At 43.8% G+C, this 22,698-nt stretch overlaps 1 protein-coding gene across 1 annotated transcript in view; it reads left to right on the plus strand.

Moving 5' to 3' along the window:
- Positions 1-22,698, plus strand: part of Ntn4 (netrin 4) — a 112,037-nt gene that overhangs the window by 2,832 nt on the left and 86,507 nt on the right. The window contains exon 2 of the mRNA XM_028783049.1: positions 852-1,381. Within this exon, the coding sequence (XP_028638882.1) occupies positions 852-1,381 (530 nt within the window). The remainder of the gene's footprint in view (positions 1-851; positions 1,382-22,698) is intronic.

A 22,698-nucleotide genomic window follows, 5' to 3' on the forward strand; every position in this document is an offset into this window, starting at 1 on the left:
CACACACACACACACACACACACACACACACACACACACACACACACCATGAGGGGGATGGGAAGATCACTAGCTCAGTTGCTAAAATGCTTGCCACACAAGCAAGAAGCACCAACTTCGGTCCTTACCAACCAGAGACAATGCTTAACCTGACATTGGAGAGGCAAAGATCTCATGGGCTAACCAGTCTAACCTATTTGTTCCAGGCCAGTGAGAGACCCTGTCTCAAAAACACAAGGTAAAGGGATGGAGAGAATGCTCAGTGGTTAAGACCACCTGCTGCTTTTGCAGAGGTTGGGGGTTCTGTTCCCAGCATTTGAAGTCTGGTGGCTTACAACCAACCATATGTAACTCCAGTGACAGGGGATATAGTACCCTCTTTGACTTCTTCATGCACTTGCACACACATGGTACACACACACACACATACACACCACACACACACACACACACACACACACACAGAGAGAGAGAGAGAAAGAGAGAGAGAGAGAGAGAGAGAGAGAGAGAGAGAGAGAATATCTAAAAGCAACCAGATAGATGGAACCTTAGGAACCATATCCAAGGCATTCTGGCCTCCTCATGCACACATGTGCACCCTCACACATTCATTTGCACTCCTGAACATACGATCATCCATCTTTCAAGCACACAGACACACACTTGTATACATGAATCACTGCGAATGCGTGATAGCATTCATGGTCCCGTTTGCTAGATTCTTCTCTTTAGAGAAAGGCCCAAGGACTTTGGAGGATACCTTGACTGTTGTAGATGGTACCAGCTACACAGAAGAGCATTCCCATTCCCCATGGGTTTGTCTTGAGTGACATATCCTTTCTCGTCCTCAGGACTGAACGGAGTAGCTGGAGCAAATTCCCGTTGTGAGAAGGCATGCAACCCTCGGATGGGAAACCTGGCTCTGGGAAGAAAACTCCGGGCAGACACTACGTGTGGCCAGAATGCCACCGAACTGTTCTGCTTCTACAGTGAGAACGCTGATCTCACTTGCCGTCAGCCCAAGTGCGGTAAATGCAACGCTGCACATTCTCACCTGGCCCACCCACCCTCCGCTATGGCAGACTCGTCCTTCAGGTTTCCGCGGACATGGTGGCAGTCGGCAGAGGATGTGCACAGAGAAAAGATCCAGCTAGACCTGGAAGCAGAATTCTACTTCACTCACCTAATTATGGTGTTCAAGTCCCCCAGGCCCGCAGCCATGGTGCTGGACCGGTCCCAGGACTTTGGGGAGACCTGGAAACCTTACAAGTACTTTGCAACGAACTGCTCGGCTACTTTTGGCCTGGAAGATGACGTTGTCAAGAAGGGAGCTATTTGCACGTCTAGATACTCAAATCCTTTCCCATGCACCGGAGGAGAGGTAAGGGCATCCGTTTAACTCTACACCATAAGGAAAATGAGGTAGAAAAATGTTACCAGCCCACATTTTTTTTTTTAAAGCACGAAGCTATACTTGTAGCAACATGAATGAAATTAGAATTTTTCATGAGCTTCGTCATAAATTATTCCTCTCTCTGGGACACGGATGTGTGGTTGTTCTGAAGCAGATTGCCCACTGAGTGGATTTCAGTCAGAATTCTAAGATTCTTGATTTGTTTGTTTGTTTGTTTGTTTATAGAAAGAACAGATACAAATGTATCAGGATGTTTAAAGGCTGCTGGCCCCTCCAGCTAGCACCTTGCTCAAGAAGCACACACTAGTATCTTCCTGATATCTGTAGCATAAAGAGATAGTAAATAAAAACAAAGCCAAGGAGACAGGGATGCTCATCAAAGACCCTGAGGGAAGGTCAAGATGACTTACTTGCTTGCTTGATGAAGTGCTTCCCTCGAAAGCAATGACAATCGTAGGTTAACACCCCACACACACACACAAAGTGGGTGTGAGGGTGCATGATCGTAACCTCAGTGATGGCGAGGTAGACACAGGAGGATCCACAGGTCTTGGTGGCCAGCCCCTCTAACCAAACCAGTGAGCCACAGGTTCAGTGAGAGCCTCTCTGTCTCTCTCTGTCTCTCTGTCTCTCTGTCTCTGTCTCTCTGTCTCTGTCTCTCTGTCTCTCTCTCTGTCTCTCTCTCTCTCTCTCTCTCTCTCTCTCTCTCTCTCTCTCTCTCTCTCTCTCTCTCTTTGGTTTTTCAGGACAGGGTTTCTCTGTGTAGCCCTGGCTGTCCTGGAACTCACTCTATAGACCAGGCTGGCCTCGAACTCAGAAATCTGCCTGCCTCTGCCTCCCAAGTGCTGGGACTAAAGGCATGTGCCACCACTGCCTGGCAAGAGAGAGAGAGAGAGAGAGAGAGAGAGAGAGAGATCCTGTCTCAAAGAGCAAAATAAAGTGCCTGAGATACAGACATGAGGATTTGAGCTCAGATCCTTGGTACCTATGTAAAAAGCATGATGGATTCCCATGCTTGCTGTTTAGTTAGCTAATCTAGCCAGTTAACAGCTCTGGGTTCAGTGAGAGGTACTATCTCAAAAGATAAGGCTGAAACTCATAGTGAAAGACACTTGATGTCAACCTCTGGCCTCTGCATGTGTATATACACACATGCACACACACACATACATGTTACACATGCATTACATACATGTACATTCATACATGCTACACACATGCTACACATGCACACAGATGCATTACACACATGTACACACATGCTGCACATATATTACACACATGCTACACATGGATTACACATATGCACATACATGCACACACATGCTACATATGCATTATGCATATGCCTAAACACATGCATACACACATGTTACACAGGCATTACACCCATGCACACAAATAAGGTGTAGAAGTGATTTAGAAAGATGTCCACCATCAATCAACCTCTACCCTCTATGAGCAGGTATACACACATGTACATGCATACACATACTACATAGCCACACAGGTATACTACACACACACACACACACACACACACACAAATAAGATAGAAGAGTTAATTCATACATGTACACACACACACACACACACAGACACACACACTAGAAATTTGGTATTAAGATGCCAAGAATGTATAGCAAGCAAAGGAAGATAATTCCTTTTAACACAAAAGATGATTTGAGCCTCATGTACACATGAATTCCAGTTAGGGACCTGGGTCTATCTTCTTTTCCTGGCCCCAAGGTCAGGTCACGTTCATTCTGTAAATCAGCCTTGCCAGCTACAGGTCCAATTATTTATATTTTCCCTGGTTTCATATTCTCCTTCCCCTGAGGGTTCAGAATAGGTCTATAAGCATAATTATTTTTGCAACCTACTTTTGATAAGTGTTCAACCTCTCCTCTAGCCCACCACCCAGCAAAGGTTGTGGAAGAGACAAGTTCGTAGAATATGGGGGAAGTGGACCTGTTCAGCAACAGTTCTTTGTGGGCAAGCCTGATCTTCTTGGCAGCAGTTCAGTCCCATAGCAAACACCAAGTATGACTCAGCAGCTACAGTCCAGTCCTCTTGTCAGGCAGACACCAGGCACGAACCAGCAACTGTAGTTCAATCCTGAAGAAACTACCAGGCTTGCCAACAGGCCTGAGGTGAGGCCACGAAAGAATCAAGCTGCCACAGGAACCTCATGAGCAGTTCTTGGGCGAGTTTCTCTCAGTGACAGTGTTAACACAAGTTAGCTCAACAAGGCGAACCAAAACATGCATGTCTTTAATGAAGAAAAGCAAGGCAGAGCAAACCAAACCGAGGCTCAGTCTTCTTCTCCCACTGTGTGTGGAGTCACACTGATACTCCGTCATCACGTGTCTGCTACAGCCAAACATCCTCTCACCTGTGTCTGCTTCAGGAAACCAGTCTTTCAAGTGTTTGCTTTAGCAAGACATCCTTTCACCTGTGTGCCCCAGCAAAACCACATTTGACATAACCAACTTTCCAAAGAAACTAGAAGTTTCTACCTCACAGGTCTTTTTAGCTTTCATAGAGGCAGCCAGGCAGATTCTCCCTAGGTATAGGAACACAAAGGACTTGAGGGAAGTAGACGAAGAGACTTGCATGCTTTCAATAACTAATACTGATTCAGAAACAAAGTGGGCTGGAGAGATGGCTCAGCACTGGCCGCTCTTCCACAGTTCGATCCCCAGCATCTACTTGGTGGCTCACAAGCATCCGTAACTCTGGTACTCAGGGATGCAGCCCTCTCTTCTGGCTTCTGTGGGCGCCAGGAGAACACATGGTGCATGGACATACATGCAGGCACATAAACACTCGTGCACATAAAACAAAAATTAAATTAAAAAAGAAAGATGGAAAATGTTGAGAGGAGAGAGAGGAGAGAAAGAGAGAGAGAGAGAGAGAGAGAGAGAGAGAGAGAGAGAGAGAGAGAGAGGAGGGTGTCAGGTTTCTGATGCTGATAGCTACTATGAATATAAAGACTAGATAAATGACCAGCAGCCAGGCGTTACTTCATGTAATCCCCTGACGTCAGGACATTTACTGATGTCTGGAGACATTTTTGTCCGATGAGGAGTGCTGAACGGCATTGGGATCTAGTGGGTGGAAACCAGGGACCGAGCTAAGTCCTAGACAATGCACAGGACAGCATCCCCCACTCCTTCCCTAACAGAATTATCTAGCCCAAGATGTCAACACTCCCCGGGTTGAGAAATGGGAGCTAGGTGTTGGGCATACATCCAATGCTCATGACACAAGGCTACACATACTGAGATAAGCTCGCTTGCATGTATATAGCAACTCATGAGTTTCCCAGATGCCAGCACTTAACATATGTTTACTGAGTCCCTCCTGCGTGTCAAGCACTGTTCTCAGTGTGCCTGGTTCCGACTTTGGCTAGGTAGAGACTCTGCCTGCCAGGGGCATGCTATGAACTTCAGCCCCGGAACACTCCAGAACAGTCTTGTGGATCCAGAGCCAAGAAGGACATGCTTTGCCACCGTTTCCGTTCTCCTTGATAAGTCTTAAAGCTCACTTAATATTGTAAGCCTTTCAGTACGCTGTCATGATGGACATTTTTAAAAGATATTAGGACAGGAAAGAGAAAGATAAGTTAGACTCATTGTTTTCCCATGCAGAGAACACTTTGCGTTAAAAACAAGCAAATGGTTTGAACTCTCAGACTGCCTTGGTATTGATGCACAGGCTCATATCAGCTTCCCACATTTCAGTACTACTGGGCCACGTGTATCTGTAAAGAAGCAAAACCAGTGTGGGAAACCAGACGGCAGCAGCCCACTCACTAACACTCTTTTATTACTTTTCTTTAAGATTTCTTTATTTATTTTATGCATATCAATACGTCACCATTCCTACCTTCAGACACTCCAGAAGAGGGCACCAGACCCCATTACAGATGGTTGTGAGTCACCATGTGGTTGCTGGGAATTGAACTCAGGACCTCTGGAAGAGCAGTCGGTACTCTTAACCATGGAGCCATCTCTCACTAACACTCTTCCACTGGATAAGTACAGTGACTTCACAATTACTCAGAAATGAATAGCAGTTACCCAAACTGTACTGGAAGAGCAAACTGAACTACCGGATAGCTCAGTCTATCAAGGGCTTGCTTTCCACGCACAAGGACCTGTTTTTCATCCCAGAACTCACATTTTAAAAGAAAAATGCTGGGCATAGTGCCTCACACTTTTAATCCCTGCACTGAGAAGGCAGAGATAGGCAGATCCTGAGGGTTCGCTGGCCAAGCAGCCTAGCCTACATGGTGAACTCCAGGTCAATGGGACTCCATTTTTTTTTTTTTTTAAAAAAAGAAGAAACAGGAAAATAACCCCTGCAGAACAATACCTAAGCTTGTCCACTGGTGCCCACACATGTACACATGTATTTAAACACAACTGTACACATGCGCACATTCTCATGTGTAATACTAAATAAATAATCTTTGTCACCAACGCTTATATCAAATTTCAAGCAGAGAGTACAGTTTTTATCAGTTATTTCAATGAACAAGATGCCTTTCCAATTCCACTTTGTCAAGGTATTTCAGTTGAGCCTGCCATTTTAGCAGGCTTCTGTTGTGAGGAGAGCATGTATTCAGCTTGGAGCCCCCTAGAGCTGTATTTACAACAGTAAGGAACTGCTGAATTTTGCAGTTTACAGGAATAGGCATGCATTTGGTTTACAGTCCTGGAGGTTGCAAAGTCCAACATCATGATACCAACATCTGCTCAGCATCCTAACAAAGACAAGGGCCTCTCGAGTTTTGACAAAACAACTTTGCTAGCTTGTGTCTCTCTATTCTTATAAAACTACTAAGCTCCGTCACCCTTATGTAAGCCCAGTTACTGATTAAAGTGTCTACCACCAAATGCTATCAACATACGAATTTGGAGCTTAAATCTCCAGGACATGAAATTTTGATTAGTAAAATCAAACAACCACCACTGCTTTGAACAAAGCCAAACATCTGTAAGCACAGATACCGTCCTTTGCCCTGTACACAAGCGAGGGAAAGAGAAATATGGCATTCAATTCAATGTGTCTGGCCATGGGCCCTTTTTTTTTTTTTGCATCACTCCAATTACTGTCTGCCAGGACCACAGAGCTCCACTGTCAACTAAGTGGGAAATCCGCAATGGAGGGACTAAGGGTTGCCAAAGCCCCAGCAGGAGGCACAGACAAGCCTGAGGCTCAGGTGGTTTGATTTCAAGACTCTCTGTCAACTGGGGGCTTAGTCCATTTGACTGAGCAGTAGACAATAACAACCTTGGAGGTGAAGATGATGGGTTAATTAGGCTCTTTCAGGAAGAAAAGAGGGCCCCTCACATCACCCCTGGGAACAGAAAATGTAGGACAGGGAGGAGAGATAGCAAATCATTCTGGATCCCTGAGTTTTCCAGGCTTCCTGGAAGTGGAATTTTGATTGTGTGAACCATAAGCACTGGTGTAGAGATTATCCGTCTCTCTGGAAATAACCATTGCTCACTCCCAGTTCCATTGACTAGTTACTAAAAGAATTCTACACAAAATGGGATCAGATCCTACTGAATCACATAGTAGGCTTTTTTTTCCCTTCAGAGCATAATGAATATATCACACACAAAGAGAGAAGAGTACAATCTTAGGCAGCAGTAAGAGAAGGAAGGAGCAGAAGGAGGTCTCTGATCTCTGGGTAGTCCTTGAATAGCCAACGGCACTAACCAGTGTAGGGATTTTGTCAGTCTTATTTACGGCCATTTCTTTGGCACTGAGGACACAGCTTCAACCCTGTAGACATTCAATAAATATGTAGCTAGAATGAAAGGAGGGATGGCTGATATAATAAGCTGGGGAAGAGTAGGAAAATGCTCCTAAACTGAAAGTAAAGGGGAAATTAGTGACGCTTAAGAAGGGGATGAGAGGCTGAAGTTCCAGGTGACACAGAGAATCTAAGCTCTCAGTAAGAGAAGACAAGTGTGTGTGTGTGTGTGTGTGTGTGTGTGTGTGGTGGGGCAACTAGTAAGGATGCCAGTGTCCACCTGCACAGTCATTTAAATAACTTTTGAACAGCTGTGTGTCAGGGTCCATTTTAGATTCTAGAGATATAGTAGTAAACTAGACATAGAATTTCCCTGTCCTAATGAAAACTTCGATTCGAACGCAGCAGGAAGTGGTTAGGGAATGGAGAATAAATCAAATACACCATAGACCAGAGTGTGATAGATACTAAGGAGAAAAATCAAACAACATGGGAAATGGAAAATGTCAACTTGGGGGTGCCGCTTGTAAAAATCACACATTTAAAAATTCTAGAGAGCTTTCGTGAGTGAACAACATCTGTAACTTAAGGCCCTATCTCTCTCTCCCTGAGCCTCCCCGCCGTGTGCGTGTGTGTGTGTGTGTGCGTATGTGTGTGTGTGGATGTATTTTTGTGTGTATGCACATGTGTGCACATGTATGCAAAGACCAGAGCCAGACATCGGCTGTCTTCCAACATCACCCCAACCTTGTGTTTTGAACCGCAGCTCACTGGTTAGGCAAGAGCCCCGGGGCTCCGCCTGCCTCCACTTTCCCAGCACTGTGACTCTTAGCTTTTACATGGGCTTTGGGGACTGGACTTACATTCCCGTGCTTCTGCAGCAAACACATCACTGAGGAAGCCATTCATCTCCCTAACCCCCAGGTCACGTTTCCCTTAACTTCTAGATAAAAGTAAAATTAAATTGGATGTTACTCAGAATGACACAGATTGATCAACATCCAACTTTTTTTCTAATCAATCAACAAGCACTTCAGTAGGATGAGAGTATTTGAAAAGAAACTTTAACGTCACCGAGGGAGAAAAAATACTACTCGTGAGTAAATTTGAAGGCTGGGGAGTTTAAATGGCTTTCCAACAATTACCCCACGGGGCCATGTCTTCCTGGCTTCAGTTTCCATTCTGCACACTAAGCTGAAATGCAGCTGCGACACATTGTAGCGTGAGAGACTTGGGAGCCACAGATGTTCCTTTCTTTTGGAATCCTACAGCCTACTGGGTGGAAGGTTACTTACGGACTGACTCCCTCAGTAACCTCAGTCAGTACAGGATTAGTCCCCCCAAATACGTTGTACAGATGGTGTGCCCTTCGAGGTCCAAACATCTGGTTGTTACTTCAAAGAGATTGAAAAGTTTGGATTCTGATAATTGGTGATAAAAGCCTATAAGGCAGGTGGTAAGCCAGTTGAGTTTTTGCATGTATGTATACTTATGTGTTGAACTATACTTGGGACTTGTTCACTCAAAACAAACTAATACAAATGCTTTTTAGTTAACTGCTGTTTTGCTCAGTTACTGACATCTGATCATTAACAGTAGCAGTGATTAAGTCATGATGGTGAGCTAATAATAATATCTCTGTAGCCTTCCCATGGGAAAAAGTCCCTGTAAACGTACCGCATCCCATTTTCTTACAAGAACCCTACTGAAGCTGGGTGTGACAGTGCACACCTTTAATCTTAGTACTGGGGAAACAGACACAGGGGGATTGCTATGAGTCCGAGGTTGGTTTGGTATGCATAGTGAATTCCAGGATAGCCAGGGGTATGCAGAGTCTCTGTCTCAACAAAACAAAAAGAACTCCATTGATCAGGCATCAACATGAACAGCATTTTGTAGACATAAAAAAGGAGGCTTGGTGAGTCAGAGTAACCCAGGGTCAAATAAATGATGAGCCATCCAATGTGGGAGCTGGGGTAATGAGCTTACTTTGAAATCATCGATATGATTAAGTTCTAATATAACTTCAAAGTAGAAAAGAAGGTTGTCAAGACGGCTCAGTCGTGTTGAGAGGACACTTGTTGTCGAGCCAGATGACCTAAACTCGATCCCAGGGCACATGACGGAAGGAGAGAACTGAATCTTGCTAATTGTCCTCTGCCTCGCACATATGTGCTGTGTGGCGTGTACCACGCACACTTTAAATAAATGGAACAAATGTTGAAGAAGAATTCATTAGGCAAAACTAAAACTAGACTTCTCTGTGATTGTTAAGGATTGTAGAGCACTTCCAGACTGGTAGATACTTTGAAAGAGTTTGCAGTTTAGACTTTGGGTTAAGAGTGAATGTTTTCTTATATTGGAAAGATACAACAAATGAAGACTTAATATTACCCCCAGATGATTTAAAAACAATGATCGTCAACCTTCCTAATGCTGTGACCCTTTAATAAGGTTTTTCATGCCAGAGTAACCCTAACCAGAAAGTTATTTTCGTAAGTGTAATTTTGCTACTGTTACGAATCATAATGTAAATCTCTGTGTTTTCCCATGGTCTTAGGCGACACCTGTGAAAGGGTCGTTTGACCTTCAAAGGGGTTGAGACCCACATGCTGAGAACCACTGCTTTAAATCAAGCTATATAGAAGGAAAGAAGTATATAGTTTTCTGGTATCATTAGGCATTCTTTTCGATTGGTTTGGTTTTTGAGAGGAGAGGAGTACCTTTTACCTAGCCAGTAACTACTCAGGTTTTTCTAAGTTAGTTATATAATGTATTAATATGTCTATCACCTTGCAGTTCACCCTCAGCTGTACTTGTAGAAAGTTATGTAGAGTTACACACAGAAATTTGATTGTATACAGCCTAAAATAGTCCTTTCCTTAGAGATTATAACTCAAAATGTATAATAGCACCTGTTCCAAAAAAAGTGCCTTCAGTTTATACAGAACTCACATGGGAGTTATTGATTAAAATTACTTAAGGAAGCTACAGAAAATGGGAGCCCAGGCATAAATGTCTAGTCAATAAATGCATGATTGATTCAATAAATTTTGTGTGTGTGTGTGTCTGTCTCCATGTATGCATGTGTGTGTTCACAGGTCAGAGGTATATGTCAGGTACCTTAATCTATGACTCTCCATCATGTGTGTATGTGTGTTCAAGTATTCATGTGTGTGTGTATGTATGTGTACGTATTCATGTATGCACGTGTGTGTACACAGGCCAGAGGTTTATGTCGGGTGTCTGAATCCATGGCACTCCATCTTATTTTTTGAGATAGGGTCTCTCACTCACCTACTAAGCTGGACTGGCTGACCAGCTAGCTCCAGGCATCTGCCTACCTGTCCAGGCAGGCACACATATTGCAGCCCTAGCTTTCTACCACATACAGTTTTATGCAGGTGCTTGGGATCCAAAATCAAGTCTTCATCCTCGGGCGAGCACCTTGCCTGCTGAGTGTAGCCATCTCCCAGTCACCAGAATTTCTCCTCCAACAGTATAAAAATTCCCTGGTTAGCTCTTTTAAAAGTTGGGTTCACATTTGCTTGGTTTTTTCTTTTTCTTTTTCTATTTGGCAATCTAACTTTGCCAACATTTGGTCAAAATATTCTGGAAACCGCAAGAAACCAGATTGCAAAATGTCAACATGTTGTCATGAGTCACTGCAATATTAAGGCTTAGTGATGAAGAACATATGAGAGGCACATACTGGAAGTCAGGTGTATTCGGGCACAGGTGGCGCTTTGAAGAATTAGAGAACCTTCAATATCAGAACAGGGATTAAGGGTATTAGGTATTGGGAGCTCTCTAAGACCGTGTAGGTGACTGCTCTGACCTGTGGTAGGCGGTGTGTGGGAACTGAGGGGACCCTCTCCCTATTGTAACATTGCCTCTTATCTCTTTCCACACAGTGTTTGTTAATTGAGGGCCATTGTTCTTTGTGTTGTTGGATTCAAAGTGTGGATACCAGCCCTTAAAGTTCTCACCAGCACAGATTTCTATAAAAAGTAGATATCTGCTGGGTGGTGGTGGCGCACGCCTTTAATCCCAGCTCTTGGGAGGCAGAGGCAGGCGGATTTCTGAGTTCGAGGCTAGCCTGGTCTACAGAGTGAGTTCCAGGACAACCAGAACTACACAGAGAAACCCTGTCTCGAAAAACAAACAAACAAACAAACAAACAAACAAACAAACAGAAAAAAAGAAGTAGATATCTAAGGTATATTTGTTGAACTGGAACTGAATTATATGAAAGTAACTATAGAATTGTATTTTACATTTGACTGTGTTGGATGTTACACAGTTATCAAGTAGTGATCTTTCTATAAGTATTTGGAGGGAAACCCTGATCTGCAGAGAAAAAGGTTTGTTGTTGTTTTGTTTTGGCTGATTGGTTAGTTGATGTTTTGTTTTGTTTTGCTTGAGACAGGGTTTCTCTGTGTAGCCCAGGCTGTCCTGTAACTCACACTGTAGACAAGGCTAGCGTTGAACTCAGAGATCTGCCTGCCTCTGTCTCTTGAGTGCTGGGATTAGTGGTCCTCACCACGTTCCATTATTTTGTTTTTTAATCCATGTAGATTTGGACAAATATAAAGAAACATGCTAAGCAGGGAGAGGGAGAGCAGAGAGGTGATGAGTGCTTAGGTGTGGCCCCCAGGAAAAACCTCACGAAGACTGTAGAAGAAAGTTCCAAAGGTAAGCAGGCTTGTGCAGGGAAAGGCAAGGACCCTGGGCCTGGTAATTTCAGAAGATGGAGACAACTGATGCTGAAGTAGAGAGGTCAAGATGCTGCAGAGTGGGTGAGAGCTGAGAAATAATGACAGCAGCAGGGGGGGGGAAGGGAGGAGAGGGAGCACATCCCCAGATTAAGGTCACATAATTATTTTTATAGCATTTCCTTATACTAAAAAAAAGTCTTGCTGGGCGGTGGTGGCGCACGCCTTTAACTCCAACACTTGGGAGGCAGAGGCAGGCGGATTTCTGAGTTCAAGGCCAGCCTGGTCTACAGAGTGAGTTCCAGGACAGCCAGAACTACACAGAGAAACCCTGTCACGAAAAACAAAACAAAACAAAACAAAACAACAACAACAACAAAAAGTCTCAATTTGTATGACCAATTGATCTGATTTACTTATTTTTTTTTTTGTTACCCTGAGTGGTGTTGGAAGTTATTGGGGATTTTAATAATTTTATCAGATGATTGATATATGTATTTTAAAGACCTGTGTTAAGGAAAGATTAACGGGGAAACAGGTGAAGAAGGAAGTGAGAACCAACTGGAATGAACTTCAGAAAACCAGCCTAGATCTCAGAGTCTAGACAGGCAGAGGGTGACAGGGAAGAGGCAGAGAAACAGACAGACAGATGGACATGCATATGGACAGACAGGGAACCAGAGAGACAGACATAGACAGAGGAGGAAAGGGAGGAGAGGGAAGGAAGGAGGGAAGGAGGGAAAATGTAAGGATGCTTATAATGTGTGACCTGGAAGAGTAAATACCCATTTGCTGAGAAGCAGAAGTCTGAGGGTAATCAGAAGCTCCCCTACTTTGACATGCTACATGTGAGCTGCCTGCTAGACATCTGAGAGCAGACACTGAGGTGGATTAGATTGTGGAGAAAACAACAGTTTACAGATGATGTTTGAAGCTATGAAACTTGGTTGAGGTCATCAAAGTCTAGGTATGGTTACAGAGGAGGAGGGCCTGGAAAGTGAGCCCAGGCAGAGACGACGTTTTCCACTGATGCTGCCATTTCTGAGATGCTCTAGGAAGTCCTAAGGCATTCACAAAAATTGTTCTCGCTTCTTTATGAGACTGGTTGTAATCGTGTGTTGAATTCCACTGAGTTTCCACAGTCAGAAGGACACGTATATAAAATGTGAAGTGAGAGAAAAATTGGAAGCAGCACTGTAGGTTCCATAAGAGGCACCAAGTCAATCAGAGAGAAGAACGGACAGAGACTGGGCCTGAGTGACAGTTGAAAGGCAAGGAGTTAGAGAGAACAAGCTCTTTGAAAGTCACGAAGAAAGAGCTATGTTGGTTTTAGGGACCTTTGCCTTGGAGGGCTTTGTACTCTGTTACATTTATTTAAAGTCTGGATGGCGCCGCCTTGCCTAGGTTTGTCTCAAACCCCTGGACTCAAGTGACCTTCCAGCCTCAGCCTCCCGAATACTTGAAATGTGGGCACACATTTCCAGCCTGCCTACGCGTCGTCTTGCCTTATTCGATTGCACATCCTGTTTCAGTCCTCGAAGCTGAACCTCTACCTCTAGGGGTAAGACTTGGGATGCCATTGTCCATCCTGGCACTGTGAGTGCTTTGCTGCCTAGTGTTTTATGAAATTTGATTTGGGGAACAAGATGTTGGAGGGCATCTGCCAAAGGCACTAGGGCTGAATGGCAAATCCCTTTTAAATGAAAATGTATACATTTCGCAGCAAATTTTTAAAATAAAACCTTATTAATGCTTTAATTAATGTTGAGCTAAGAAGGATAGCCGAGATGCACTTGAAGGTGATGAAAAATGTCCCAGGGCATGCATTGCGCATGATTGGCTGTCCCAGGGCATGCATTGCGCATGATTGGCTGTCCCAGGGCATGCATTACGCATGATTGGCTGTCCCTGCATTGCGCATGATTGGTGTCCCAGGGCCCGCCCTACACTTTGCATGCATTGCAAATGATCTCTAAGACACCAGACCTGGCTCCTTTTGATCACAAGAACAAAAGCAAAGAAATACTCTATTTCCCTGTCATATTTCATTTTTTAAAGTCTCACGGATCAAGCAAGACACTTTCTTTTTTTTATATATTTTTTTGCATTTATTTGTATGTCTAAGATGAGTGTGTGTGTGTGTGTGTGTGTGTGAGAGAGAGAGAGAGAGAGAGAGAGAGAGAGAGAGAGAGAGAGAGAGAGAGAGAGAGAGATGAGTGTGGGGAATGTGGGGGTGCGCCTGCCAGTACATGAGCATGAAGGTCATCAACTCCTTCCACCACACTGGTCTCAGGGATCAAACTCAGGTTGTCAGGCTGGGTGGCAAGGGTTCTGACTTGATGTGCAGATGTGCAGCATTGCTGGTCCATATTACGTTTCTTGCCACCTCTTTCCTGCAACTGGCAGAGGAGCAGAAGTTTCCCAGTGCCTAAGTGATGTTTGTGGATGCTGCTTTACGCTTCATGTCACAGCTCCTAGGTCAGACGTTATTATGAGTGGTATCCGATGGCATCCACAGACGGCTTCCACGTGCCAGCTCATTTATTTGCGCCGACAGTGTGTCTTTTGGCTCCTGTTGGAAAAGGCTTCTCTGCTTTAATTAAAATGGAATTGGGGGGAATGTGATCATTCTTTATATCCTCCCTTCCAACAAGGCCCTCAAACTTCCCCAGAAATCTATTTTTCTTTAATCCCACTACATTCCTATGCTGACTCATGGATGCTTCTCTTCACAGTAAAAGACCTTCCCTTGGGAACTGGCAAAATGGCTTGTCGGGTAAAAGGGGTTGCCATGCAAGTGTGGTGACCTAAATTTGATCCTTGGAACCTACACTCCAAACACTGCTATAGCCTTTGTGTCCCCTGCCCCTCTCTTCCTCACCACACACACACACACACACACACACACACACACACACACACACACGACTCTTCCTCAACATAGCTAAAGAGCTTGCCTCCTCCTTCCTACCTATAAGACCTTTAAGAATGGTGTCACTATCTATCTCTACCCTTAAAGCCCGGTCGTCATAGAAACCCCCATCACTGCTCATCTGCGTCCGTTGTTATAATGTTCCTGAAGGCTCTCTCCATCGTCTCGTTTGTTCTCTAGCCTCCTGCCTATCATGTAGCCTGAAGGATATTTTATTGTTATTTTGAGACAGGATCTAGCTATGTAGGTCTGACTGCTCTGAAGCTCACTGTATAGACTGTGCTGGCCCAGAACTTAAAGCTGTCCTACAACCTGTACCTTCCAAGGGCTGAGACTGAAACATCGAAGTATGTTTTTAAGGATATAAAAATGTCCCTTTCTGGCTTAAAACTTTTCAATGACTCCTTAATGCCTTCATAATGTCATTCCATTCTTTACTATGGTATGGCAGGCTTTTCCTGAGCATTGGACCTCCTCTCATCCTCTGTCCCCAAAGCCATAGCTCTGGCCTCCAAGGTGTCTGTGAAATGACGTTTCACTCTGATCTTCTAGCACACTCTTGCCTCCTGACTGGTACTTCCTTTACTTAAGGAACTCTTTTTCAATTTTTAAAAATTTTAATTATTTCTATTCTTAAGATTATAATATAATTACATCATTTTTCTTTATATTCCCCCATCCAAACCCTCTCAGATACACCTCCTTGCTTTTTTTTCTTTAATTTGTTGTTACATAATATATATGCTGTTATATAATATACACAATGTATATCTAGACACATTTACTTTCCTAAATACCTAACCACAGCCTGCTAGGTTTCTATGTTAGTTGTGTGTGTTTTCAGAGCTGACCATTTGGTATTAGATAACCAATCAGTGTGCTCCTCCCTGGGGAAGACTGTTTCTCCCACTCTTCACATTCCTTAATCATTCTTTGTGTAGGGTTGAGGCCTCCTGGGCTTTCCCAATCCATGTTAGCATATCTAATGTTGTTGTCCTTGTTTGGCTCGTGTTTAGGCATTGAGACTTGCTGTCTGTTCCTTCTGACATTACTAGAAGACACACTTTCACAGCAAACTCCATGATCCTCTGCCTCTTACAATCATGACTCCCCTCTTCCGAAATGACGTCCGGGTGGGGCTTGTTTTGTAGATGTGTCAGTTGGTCTCTGTCTGTTGTAAAGATAAGTTTTCTTGATGATAGGTGAGGAACACATTTATCTATAGATCTAAGGACATATATTTAGACTGTTAGGGAATATGCTTGTTTAGTAAAGTGGTGGTCGTAGGTTCCTCCAAGGTCTATGACTTCACTAGCCCTGGATGGATGGATGGGTTTCTAACACCAGGCATGATTTTCTTCTTGTTGAGTGGGTATTAAGTCCAGTTAAAGAGTTGTTGGTTACCACCAAGGTATGTGTATCACTACTGCACCCTTGGGCTGTCATGACCGTAATGCCATGCTGGTTATGGTGCTCTAGGTAGCACTGTTGGTTGTTTCCCTCCTTTGGAAGCTTCCATGGCACCTCTGGTACCATGATAGCTGGGAATGACCCTTGATTGTCTCCATTAAATTCTACTTCTCATTCTCTTAACTAAGTTCTTACTCAAGATATTTTGGATGGATGGACAGACAGGTGGGTAGATAGATGGATGGATGGGATGGATGGATGAATAGACAGATAGATGGATGGACAGGCAGACAGATGGACAGATGGATGAATGGATGGAATAGATGGATGGATGGATGGATGGATGGATATGATGTGATGGATGGATGGATGGACAGACATGCAGACAGATGGATGGATAGAATGGGTCGATAGATGGTTGGATGGATAGATGGATGGACAGATGGATGAATGGATAGACAGATGGATAGATGGACAGATGGATGAATGGATAGATGGATAGATAGATTGATAGATGGATGGATTGATGGATGAGTAGATAATTTATATTCATCCTTAAGGACTTTGCTTAAGCTCCATCTCTTACCAAATGCAGGAGTAGGTACACTGTGCCCATCCATCACATGCATGCCTCCCGGTACTCTGTACTCACTTCTGTTGTAGCCGACATCACATTCTTTTGTGAACTCCTTAAGGGAGTGCAGACCGCACCTAGGGAAACGTCATCTGAGCGTCTAGCATGCTGTCTGCCATTAGGTAGATATTTATCAAATAAATGAACTCTGAGATTATCACTGTTCTATTAATGATGACAACTCTTCATGGTTTTTTGTGATTTAAGGGTTTTTTATGGCAGAGAATCAGGTATGAGGCACATAAACAGAGTATTTGAGAAGCAACTTGCCAGGTGCCTCTTAAGTCTGCCTTTGGGAGGACAGATCCCGGGCAGACAGTTGACGAGTATAATTTTTCACAAAGATGATATCATGGATTCCATTCTTTTGCAAACCCAAATCGCAGGCTCTGTTCCTAGTTGCCAGAGGCCTGGCACAAAGGAAAGACTCATCTATTCCTACCTCTTGGCAACAGTGCAAGGTGCATGGAAAGGTTTACTCCACGATCTGGTTCAGGTTGTCACCAGTGTCGATGCAAGTGATTGGGAAGGGTGTCTTGTGCGTATGCTCCCACGGTACAGCCAATTGGCTCTCACCACACTGTGCTCATGGCACTGGTAACTGTTTGGGAATTCTGGAGAGCAAGCCTCTTGATGCTATCTCTGGGCAAGTTTTTGTCCCTGTTGGCTTGCTTGTGGAAGGCCAGGCTTGTCCCTCCCTCTCCCAAAGACCTTCTCTTTCAAGTAAGCCAAAGCCAACATTCATCTTACCTGCTTTCCTGGAGCTCAGAGGAAAAACTAGTTGAGAGATAAACCATTTTTGGAGAAAGAATTTAAGTATCAACCAGGCTGTGGTAGCACATGCCTTTAATCCCAGCACTTGGGAGACAGACTCAGGAGATTCCCCAGGTTTGAGAGAAATCTGATCAATGGAGTGTGTTCTAAGACACAGCCAAGGCTATACAGAGAAACTCTATCTTGACTACCCCCCCCCAAAAAGAGTTTAAGTATCATTTTCTTGGCAAAACAAAAACAAAACAATATGGGGGGGTCTAAACTGAGTCTTGTCTCCTCTAGTTATGTGTATATATCTGGATACATCTATGTATCTGTGTTTTAAGGACTTCATAACCTAACTGAGACTTTTCTCTCCCGTCTCTTTATTTTATTTAATTTCATTTATTTTTACTCATTCACTTTACATCCCACTCACTGCACCCCCATCCCAGTCACCCCTCCTACAATCCTTCCCCCATCACTCCCTCCCCTTCTCTTCTGAGTGGATGCCCACCCCCAAGGTATTCCTCTACCCTGGCACTTCAATTCTCTGTGGTGCTAGGCGCTTCCTCTCCTACTGAGACTAGACACGCAGCCCAGCTAGAAGAACATATCCCATGTACAGGCAACAGCTTTTGGGATAGCCTCCACTCCAGTTGTTCCGGACCCACATGAAGATCAAGCTGCACACCTGCTACATATGAGCATGGAGGCCTGGGTTCAGTCCATGTATGTTCTTTGGTTGGTGGTTCAGACTCTGAGAGCCCCAAGAGTCCAGGTTAGTTGACTCTGTTGGTCTTCCTGTAGAGTTCCCATCCCCTTAGGGGCCTGCAATCTTTTCTCCTATTCTTCCATTAGAGTCCCCAAGCTCCATCCACTGTTTGGCTGTCGGTCTCTACATCTGTCTGTCACTGCTATCGCTTAAGAATAGGTAATAATTGAAATGTGAGGAAGGGAATCCTGTGGGGAAAATATGTATAGATAGTCACCTCTCGGACGAGTTGGAGAATCTGGAGTGCCGGTTGACAGGAAAGGAGAGGCGAAGATGAAGTTGACCTTAGAGGCTCAGGGTCTAATTTGTCAGGACTTGATCCTGAGAGAACTGGAGATCCTACAGCAGCTCTGGGTAAGGGTAACATAATCAGAGCTGTTAAGAAAGAAAACTCAGGGATCAGCCTGAAAAAAAACCCTTGAGCAAACTTTAAGAGATTAACTTCAGTAGTGATACATAGACATTCCTCTGTTCAAAATTCAGCCGTACTACCGTCACCAGAGAGGTGTGGCTGACTTATCAGCCATTCATGTGAAAATAAAGGAAAAAAAAAAACCCTGAGGGTTTTAGTTGACTGTGATTTCAGTGTGAATCATCAACATATCGTGACTGCCAAAAAACCTGAATGCAATCTTAGGCCACATTTGCAGAAGAGTTGCGTTCCGAGAGGAGAGAATAGTCCTCTGTCCTCTTCCTTGTCAGAGAGCGGCTAGAATATTATGCTCAGGTCAAGATTTTCCTATTTAGAGAAAGCTGGGCAGAAGAAACGAGAGCAATTAGAACCCTTGTTATATAATGAACAATTAACTTGGGATATTTCGCCTTGGAGAGGATTTATGGATGTTCAGGGATTGCTAACATTCTTCGGATATTTGAAGACGGATTAAGTGGACTCTGATGCTTTCAGAAGGCAAGGGTTTGACCAAAGAGAGACATTCTAAAAAAAAAAAAAAAAACCTAAATGTATCCAGAGTCCGAATGCTCTTCAGTCTCTTGTGCCAGGGAACGTTTAAAAAAAAAAAAAAAAAAAAGCCCGAGGATCCGCAATGAGAAGCTCACGTGCAGAGCGGATCACGGATCGTCTCAGGACCCCTGGCTCTGGCCTCTCCAGCTCTGAACACGCTCATTTTGGCTTAGGGAATTCTTTACACTCACCTTGTTGAAGATCAGAGGCCTTGTGGATGGCACTGTGGAGCAGCGCAGAGCCTGGTGAGCCCCGTGCCAGCTGAGCCGCTCCCCTCTTCCTCAGTGTACACGCTCAGGGGAGATCTCGTTTTCCTGCCATGGAAGGAATAGCCCTGCTTCTTAACCATTAATCACAAGGAAGTCATTTAACAACCAGGGGAAGGGAAAGAAGACAATGAAAATGAGTCCCTACTATCTGGGTCTTTGCTCTGTACCAATGAAAGACATTTCTTCTACACGTGACAATAGGACCAGATGCGGGTGGCCATTTGAGAATGGATTGGAGTCCCCCATCTGGGTTTTGCTTATGGACTGGAAGGTCTAGCGTTTATATCAAAGGGCCAATTCTACCAATGTCCCTCCAGATAAAACTCAAATTGTCATCTAGCACTCCAGTGTAGCCTGAGTAGCTGTCATGTCCTTATTCAGGGGACTTTCAGGTCTTCATTCATAAATTGGGTCAGTGTAACAAAGACTCAGATAAAGCATATGTAAATGTGTTTATAAATGGCACAGTACTGTAATAATACTGCTAACACATCTCTGTCACATTACTAATGAAGAAGATACTTTGGGCTACTTCATTTAGTGACCAAGCAGATATTTGGTTCTAGGACACAGTAACAAACAGAATAAAGTCCACCTCTACCATCCAAAACAATAGGCATAGACAGACTTTTCTTTTAAAAAATTATTTTTCTTTCATGCAAATGAGTGTTTGCCTGAATATCATGTCTGTACATCACAATTGTGAACGTCATGTGGGTGTTAGGAATTGAACCCAGAACCTCTCAAATATTATCTAATAATAGATAAACGAACATAAAGAATTATATGCTTTTTTTTTTAAGCCATAGACCAGCCATCTCACTGGACAGTAACAAAGTAGCCATGTTAGATTTAGAAATGAACACACTGGGGAGAAAGGAGGATTTCATGTCTCTTCAGTCCATATTTAGTTCTGCCTATCTACTGTGACTTTACAAATTATTTTAAAAATTGTATCATGAATGTCAAGTGCAAGATAAGGAGCTAAGTTTTAAGAGCTATTTTTAGGTGGCCATGCCCCAGCCAGAGGAAAGCGAAGTGCCTTAGCAAGACTGAAAGAAATGTACCCACCTACACCGTTTTGGTATTCCAGACTCCTGAAGTCATTTCTAAGTGAGTCCATCTAGAGTTGCTCCGCTGTGAGCTTCCAGTGAGCAAGCACTTATGGTCTCAGTTCAGAGCTGGGCTCAGAGCTCTGAACTTGCCTTTAGTCTTTGGCTAAGGGTAAATATTTCTTATGACTTTATATGCCAGGTTTGCTGTTAAGATGAATGGACTTTTCAAATGATATGCTCTTTGGATTTCTCTTCAGGTGTTTTTCAAGTTAGTCAGGGAGTTAGAACTTGTTTAAAGAGTACACCAGTTTAAAAGAGAGTCACCAGAACATGCACGCATGCGTGCACTCACACATGCACAAACAAACACATGCACACCTGTTTTCCAAGAACTTCATGAACGACATTTCAGGCCCACATGAAAATCCACAGCCAGGAGTTCAGTGGTTCTGCTTTCTTTTAGCTCCTCTTTCCCCTTTAAAAACCTAACTGGTAAAGTACGCAGCCACTTCTGCATGGTCTTGTCTGTGAGCAAAGCCAGTGTGGCTGGCTGGGACCACAAGAACTATGCTATGTATGCAGCTGGCCCCTGGTGCCGTTCTCTTCAAAGGCCATTTTAATCTTTTGGTCCGTTTCTAGCTAGTCACCTGCATCTCTTGAGCTGCTGAGAAATTCCATGAAGACACTTCTGATGTTTTACCCAGAAACTTAAGTCGATGGATACCACCCTTAACTATCTGAAGGATTTCCATACTGAAGATTAAATAGGCTTACTTTGGATGGCCCCAAGATGAGTATTAGATATTCCAGAGGATGGGAGGAAGAAATCTCTTTCACGTGTAACTACTGACTATTCATGTAGCTTCCCCAAACTCCTTTGTCACCTCAGCCTCCACTTACCCTTCTGCCAGTGAGTTCAGTTGACACGTGACCAGAAATATTATTTTCTTAGGATCTAAATAATGCAAAACAGATGTAATAGAATTGTGGAAATGGTGTATTTTGCATCATAATTTGAATGGAGGGCTGACTCTTGCCCTCCCCCACTCTAATGCAATAGCTTTCCTTCATCCTCATCCCGACATCTTTGTTTCATCCTGACTGGAGGTAACTGCATAAATGTGCATCTCAAACACCACTCATCCCCTTCTCAGGCCCCAGTCTCCACCGAGGCAACTGGATTTCTTCCCAAAGAACTGTACCAGAAGCACCATGGGTCTTTTCAAATTGACTATCGCTTAAGTTAAGGGAAAAAAGCCTTTGGCATCCATTTCGATTTAAAAGTGTACAGTCAGAAAAAGAAATATTCAGAAATAGAGGTTAGAATTTGCTTGGCATCACAGAAGGAAAAAATGGAAATATTTTCATTGGTGGCTTAGACATATAAATAAAAGAGAGGCCATTCACTGCTCAGCCAGAGAAGTAAATGGTCTAGAAACTACGTACCATGGAGCACTGCAGATAGTTTACCCAGAGAATGAAAGCTAAGCAGATCACCACCCTTAACCATTTGAAGGACTTTTCCATACTGAAGATAAAAGGAATTTACTTTGTTTATCTCCAATGCAGGATTAGAAATTACAGGAGACAGACTATAGCTTAATGTGGAAGACCTTTAATGAAAATCATCCCGGCAGTGAGATGTGCTGCTTGATGATGGTAGGCTCCCATAGCAAGTGGGTGTGTCTCACAGCAAGTGGGTGTGTCTCACAGCAAGTGGGTGTGTCTTACAGCAAGTAGGCATGTCTCACAGCAAGTAGGAGGGTCTCATAGCAAGTGGGTGTGTCTCAGAAGGTAGATGTATCTCATAGCAAGTGGGTGTGTCTCATAGCAAGTGGGTGTGTCTCACAGTAAGTGGGTGTGTCTCACAGTAAGTGGGTGTGGCTCACAGCAAGTGGATGTGTCTCATAGCAAGTGGGTGTGTCTCATAGCAAGTGGGTGTATCTCATAGCAAGTGGATGTGTCTCATAGCAAGTGGGTGTGTCTCATAGCAAGTGGGTGTGT

The sequence above is a fragment of the Grammomys surdaster genome, unplaced genomic scaffold (assembly GCF_004785775.1).
Source record: "Grammomys surdaster isolate TR1022 unplaced genomic scaffold, NIH_TR_1.0 958, whole genome shotgun sequence".
Taxonomy (NCBI): domain Eukaryota; kingdom Metazoa; phylum Chordata; class Mammalia; order Rodentia; family Muridae; genus Grammomys; species Grammomys surdaster.